Genomic DNA, 6,378 nt, shown 5'->3' on the forward strand with positions numbered 1-6,378 from the left:
CTAATTAAACTAAACTGTGATTTAACAATCAGGCTTAGTTTATTTTTAGTAGTTAAATATAGGGAAGACGAATAGGTATTATTGTGCTTTCTTCTTTCTGTATATTTTCATTTATTTAGAGGTATTTCCAATTTTCATTTCTGAAACACTGTCTAACCTTGCTTTCATGTGTCTTTTTGTTAGTTATTAAAATAGATTGTCAATGATCCGTTGTGAACTGAAATTACACATTTTCCTTTGTTCATCTTCTTTTTCCATATGAATTGGCTTGATGTTAATAGAAGATATGCCAGAATCACCAGCTGGGCCTTGTTCCCCTAAATCCGCGCTTACGCCTTCTGTGCTGAAAAGGGCTCTATCGGACAAGGAAAGGGACGGGCAGAGCAGTCCTCAACCAACAGCCAAGCCAGTCTTAGATGAAGGTAAAAAAGAAAAAGCTGAAAATGAGAGAAATAGTGTTCCAACCATTATGCTTTAATTATGCTACCTCACTCAGAATTATTTATTTTTTAATCTAGACTAATGATTTATATAGCCGTGCCATCTACAATTGCACAGTAAGGTATTTAATTCTGATGAACTTACCCCTTTAATAACATTTATTTAAATATAATATACCCCTACTGGCCAAATATCTTGGGCTTCATAGTCTAGGAAATCTTGGGCTTTCTGAAGAAATAGTCTTCTCACTCTATGACAGAAGGGGCAGAGGGTCTTGTACTTGTATAAAAAAGTGATTGTGGTGGTCTCTTATCTCTGTACAGCCAGTGGAATATCGGGTCATTCTATTGTTTGCTGTAGTGATACGGAAAATGGATACAGCTGTATTAGCCCAAGTGAAAATGCAGTGTATAGTTGTATTGCTACCTTTTTATCGGGCCCACATAGAAAAGTCCATAAGATTTCAGCATCTCCAAGGTCTTGTCTGCAGATTGAAGGAGACAATGTCATAAGGCAACCAGAATCACCTTTTTAATGTATCATCCTTTATCATATCAATGATCAACGTAGCAATGATGAATAATGGTTACCAAAGTCACTTAGTTCTGGAATCCGTTTGCAATAGTCATTATAATTCTTGTTTCTCATTATTTGTAAAAAGGAAAACCTAAAACAAACACTAGGTGGCAGCATAAGCACATTATTCTTATCAAGCAGCATAGGGGTTAGTGTGTATATTAGGACATTTACGCTGATCACCAAGTGGTATTAAAGGCATTTCTGTATGTTTTGTTGACAAAAGTTTACAGTTTCATTGTGCTTAATGAAAACAAATTGAAATTTCACTTATAAACTAAATTTGCTGCACCATGAAAGAAAATGAAAAAAAAATGCTACGTACCTAAGCATATGACTTATCAACGTGTTAAAATATTCAGGATGCCTATTCACGAGTCTTTATACCTTTGCACAATGAAGGCACATTACTGATCCCGGTTTATTGTCAAGTGGCTTAAGTCATTTATTGGAGAGGATAAGACTAAAAGGAGCGCAAATAGATAATCATAGGCTGACTTTCTCATGTACCCTGTGAAACCTTGAACTCTTTTTAAGGGACAGAAACCACTGTATTGTTGTTTTATATAGTTTTGGATATCTGTTAATTTTAGTTGTGTTTTTTGGGTTTTTTTTTAAGTTGTTATACTTATTGGTTTTAGCACTTTCTTTTTTACCTCTTTTCTTGACAGTTCGTCCGCCTTCTGTGTCTGACGTTTCACCAAAAAAGTACAGCCGGCAAACTTCATCGGAAGCACCAGACTTGAAATCACGCTCTTCAAATAAAGACGGTCATCAGAGAAGTAAATCAAGTGACTCTGGAGAGGAAGTGGACAAAGAGTTTGTTTTCATTTAGGATGTCCACCAGCTAGGGTATTTCTGCTTTGTAAATCAATTTGGGGATTTTTATCATTCAAATGTTTCAAAAAATTTGATTTATTTTAGGAGTAATTCCACAATGACATTTTGCCATCATTGTTAAAACCAGCATTTTTGTAGGTTACGGTACTTGAAAAATTAAATCAGAAACTGCTACAGCAAATGCCATAGCTACTTAGCAAAGCAATGACTCGCTTGACCTTAACCTTAACCTTAGCTCTGTCTTGGAACTAATAAGCTTCACGTGTTGAAAAGAATATAATATGTGAGTCAAATTCTTCACGTGACCACTATACCATGCTCTTCGTGTATGCAATTGCACATTGTAATTTTAACAGAGCACACATAATGACAAATGATTTGTATAAATGGTAAATATATATATATATATACACAAACATATATATTAGTTTCACATCCTCCGGTAGGAACTTTTACCTTCCTTCCCTTCTTGTAAATAAGTTCTCCTGCACTTATCAATAAGCACAAATGATAATAGCATCTTTTAAGATACAGAATAAATAGAGCTTCTTGGGTTTTTTTGTGTAATAAGTGGTAAATAATTTGCAGATCATATGATGCCGTCCTAAACTTTCTTATTTTAATTTCACTTTTATGATATTGTTTTGAACGATGAAATAAGTAACTTTGTAAATAAAGGGAAAAAAAAGATTTTTTGGAAAATATAATAACATAGATATTCACTTATATTGCAGTTAAAGGGGTTTTATTCATATGTATATTTGTATCAATAAAACAATTTTACATCTTTCATATTTTCTGTTTTCTTCCGCGGATATGGAACAACCACATTACCCACGACACGGATATTAGGATGTAATATAGCTATGGTATCATGTTATCTGATATCAATGGAGGTTAGGCTTGTAATGAGCCATTATTCACAGCAGCCAGCATTAATAGGAATAGGTAAGAGCTTCGGATGCGTGCACCCAACCATAACTACAAGTAGTTAATGGCGTATCCAGGGCTTGAAAGTACCACGGTCACTGGGTTTTGTGAGCATATGTGATTACCAGCAGCGATAATCTACCACCTGCCTAGACTTGGAATCAGGATGTTACACATTACTAAATGAAAAGCTGAACTTCATTTTTTTTTATTGTTCGTTTTGGGATTAAAAATGTAATCTAGCCACTCACGCTCTGGCTTAATTGTGTTATGTTCAGTGGCTGTCTGTGGGGAACACCGCAACCCCGTGTTATAAGGTTTTCATTGTGACAAGTACTGCTCTCTAAAGGCTAAGCCTCTAGATTCATGTGGCCTTTGGGACTTTCATGTTTCGCCGAAGTGCTTTACACTCTGGAAATGGATAAACTTGTGCTTAGGATAGCCAATTGTCAGTAAATGTGAGATCAGACAGGGTTGTAGTCTCATAGAAGTACAAGAAGGGGTTATGATAACTGGAGGACGTTTGCAGAGTAAAATAGTCGACACGGATCTGCTTAAAAATAAACCCGCAAAATGATGAAAGGGTCTTTTTACATAGGTTAAATGTGTTGCATCAACATCATCATGGTTTGTATGCTCATTCCATCACCTACGCAGTCCAGAGAGCCGACTGAGTTCCTACCATGGTACACAAAGCTGAGTATACGATACATTTCTAAAAAGTGCACAGAGATTCCTTATTTCATTGATGTCCCATTCTCGAGTATCGGAAACACAATGTGACTGTGAACAGGGCCGGCCCAAGGCAAAATGCCGCCTGGGGCGAATTTTAAAATGCCGCCCCCCCCCCTTATCTACCCTTCCTCTCCCTCCGTCCCTGCCGCCCCCCCCCATTATCTACCCTTCCTCTCCCTCCGCCCCCCCCCCCCTTGTACTTAACAGCAATCACTGTTAATCTTCCGGCACTCAGCATTACAAGCCAGCCCCGAGACCGAACAGGGAGACTCGCCACAGAGGAGAGAGCGAGGGGCGCCGAGCGGTACTGACAGCGGCGCCCCTTTCTCTCTCTTTCACTTTAAAAAAAAAAAAAAAAAAGGGCTTGGGGCGGCGAAGTGCCGCCCCTTCAAGAGTGCCGCCTGGAGCGGTTGCCCCACTCGGCTCCATTGTCGGGCCGGCCCTGACTGTGAATGTGCTCTCACGGTCCTTGTGCACATGCACAAATAACCATCACAGCTACCCGCGTTACGTGGGATAAGTGAACAAGCGGCATTAGTGTCATGTGAAAGTGACACTAAAATTTACCGTTCCGAATGAAAAATGGTGAATTAACATCCAGAGAAATGCAGCAAAACAACCATGTTTCCAGGCTTGGGGTTTAGTCTTTTTTCACAGTTCCCTTTTTGCTAAAAGCTAGAGCGTTCTTTCATTCTGTCTTTCCCCACTGTGCTGCATCCAAATGCTTCTTCAGCCCCGTAATTAAATAAGCACTATGAGAGTTCCAGTGAAGAAGAAGAAAAATATCCTGTAGTGGAGATAACAATCTGTTTCTTTTACTCCGTTTCAGAAAAAGAGGTGTTTACTGAACTTGCTGAAACACAGCAAACCAAAATTTGCCACATTTTTTAAACGCTTAACAGCCTTGGTTAAAAAAATAAAGTCTTAAAAAAGAAATTGTTTCCTGATTAACCATGGCAGCACTCCTAGAGGGGAAGAGTTAAATGTCTGTCTATCTATGTAAGCCATGATTACAAGTGGCCCATATAGAAATCTATATTTTGACTTTATTATTATTATTTATTGTTTTATATAGCGGCATCAGATTCTGCAGTGCTGTACGAAGGGTAGACAGGACATAACAATTTCTATATAATTTAGCAAGATGACATACAGGAACAACAGATGAGGAGGGCCCAGCTTTAAAATAGTTTATAATCTAGAGATCTTCCCTACTTCCTGTACTTTAAGTATGTATATTAATGTAGAAAGTATATTGCAAATTAGAATATTGAACAACACAGTTGTCTACAGAAAAGGTTCCCTTTATAGTACTGTATTCATTGATCCTTAGTTCTGTTAAAGGCATACATATAGGGCCCAAACTAACTTCTTGTCTGGAAAACAACTTAAAGGGCCTGTCCCGCATAGACAAGCTTTTCAATTGCACCCTATAGTATGTTAATGAAATACATCTTAGCAGATATACACTCACTGGCCACTTTATTAGGTACAACAGATGCCTTGTTTGTTAACACAAATAGCTAATTAGCCAATCACATGGCAGCAACTCAATGCATTTAGGCATGTAGAATGACAGGCTGGTCTGAGTGTTTCACGCACAACCATCTCTAGGGTTTGGGGTAAACAACATGGAAAGTATGGATCCATCCAGCCTTGTATCAACGGTTCAGGCTGGTGATGGTGGTGTAATGGTGCGGGGGAAATTTTTTTTGGCACACTTTGGGGCCCCTTAGTAGTAACTGAGCATTGTTAAAATGCGACAGCCACAATGTACCCATCTTCTGATGGCTACTTCCAGCATGATAATGCGCAATGCCACAAAGCTCACATCGTCTCAAACTGGTTTCTTGAACGTGACAATGAGGTCACTGTACTCCAATGGCCTCCACAGTCACCAGATCTCAATCCAGTAGAGCACCTTTGGGATCTGGTGGAACAGGAGATTCGAATCATGGATGTGCAGCCAACAAATCTGCAGCAACTGTGTGATGCCATCGTGTCCATATGGACCAAAATCTCTGAGGAATGTTTCCTGCACCTTGTAGAAAGTATGCCACTAAGAATGAAGGCAGTTTTAAAGGCAAAAGGGGGTCCAATCCGCAGGGCCGGCCCGACAATGGAGCCAAGTTTGGCAACCGCTCCAGGCAGCACTTTTGAAGGGGCGTCCCTTTTTTTTTTTTTTAAAAGCGAAAGAGAGAAAGGGGCGCCGAGCGGTTTTCGCTTACCAAGCTGTCAGTACCCGCTCGGCGCCCCTCTCTCTCTCCTCTGCGGCGAGTCTCCCTATTCGGTCTCGGTGCCGGCTTGTAATGCTGAGTGCCGGAAGATTTCCGGCGCTCAGCATTACAAGCCGGCACCGAGACCGAACAGGGAGACTCGCCGCAGGACTGCTGAAAGGTAAGTACAAGGGGGGGGGACGGAGGGAGAGGAAGGGTAGATAAGGGGGGGGGGCGGCATTATGCCTTGGGCCGGCCCTGCCAATCCGGTACTAGCAAGGTGTACCTAATAAAGATCTAACACAGTACTTAGTTACAGAAGTGTTCATTCGAAGAGTAGGTTAAACAGCACCTTTGATCAATGGGTAAAGCTATTTCCCACTCCAGATCTGCAGAGTGTGTATGAACAATACTGTGCACCAAAATAATATTTAAATGAACGCATCTAATCCATGTAAAATTGGAACAGTGAGTATTTGCATACTCGTGCTCTAAACTAGAACATCAGTATTTTAAATGCATTATACTATATATAATGTACAATGATATTCAAGTTGGCAGTATGCAGAATTCACAATAACATTAATAGATGTTAAAACATGCTGGCAAACCCCGGAACCGTTCTCTTTGACCTGGAGTC

General features: G+C 39.9%; 1 protein-coding gene across 2 annotated transcripts in view; it reads left to right on the plus strand.

Annotated features, from left to right (window-relative positions):
• The window catches only part of LOC149289588 (F-actin-uncapping protein LRRC16A-like), a 111,701-nt gene extending 109,849 nt beyond the window's left edge, over positions 1-1,852 (plus strand). For both annotated transcript variants that reach the window (XM_089490362.1, XM_089490363.1), the window contains exons 36-37: positions 282-409; positions 1,727-1,852. In XM_089490362.1, coding sequence (XP_089346488.1) covers positions 282-409; positions 1,727-1,852 — 254 coding nt within the window. The remainder of the gene's footprint in view (positions 1-281; positions 410-1,726) is intronic.
• Positions 1,853-6,378: the final 4,526 nt, after the last annotated feature.

This window comes from Sceloporus occidentalis, unplaced genomic scaffold, assembly GCF_023333645.1.
Source record: "Sceloporus occidentalis isolate IW3139 unplaced genomic scaffold, rSceOcc1.0.p SCAF_44, whole genome shotgun sequence".
In the NCBI taxonomy this organism is placed as follows: Eukaryota; Metazoa; Chordata; class Lepidosauria; order Squamata; family Phrynosomatidae; genus Sceloporus; species Sceloporus occidentalis.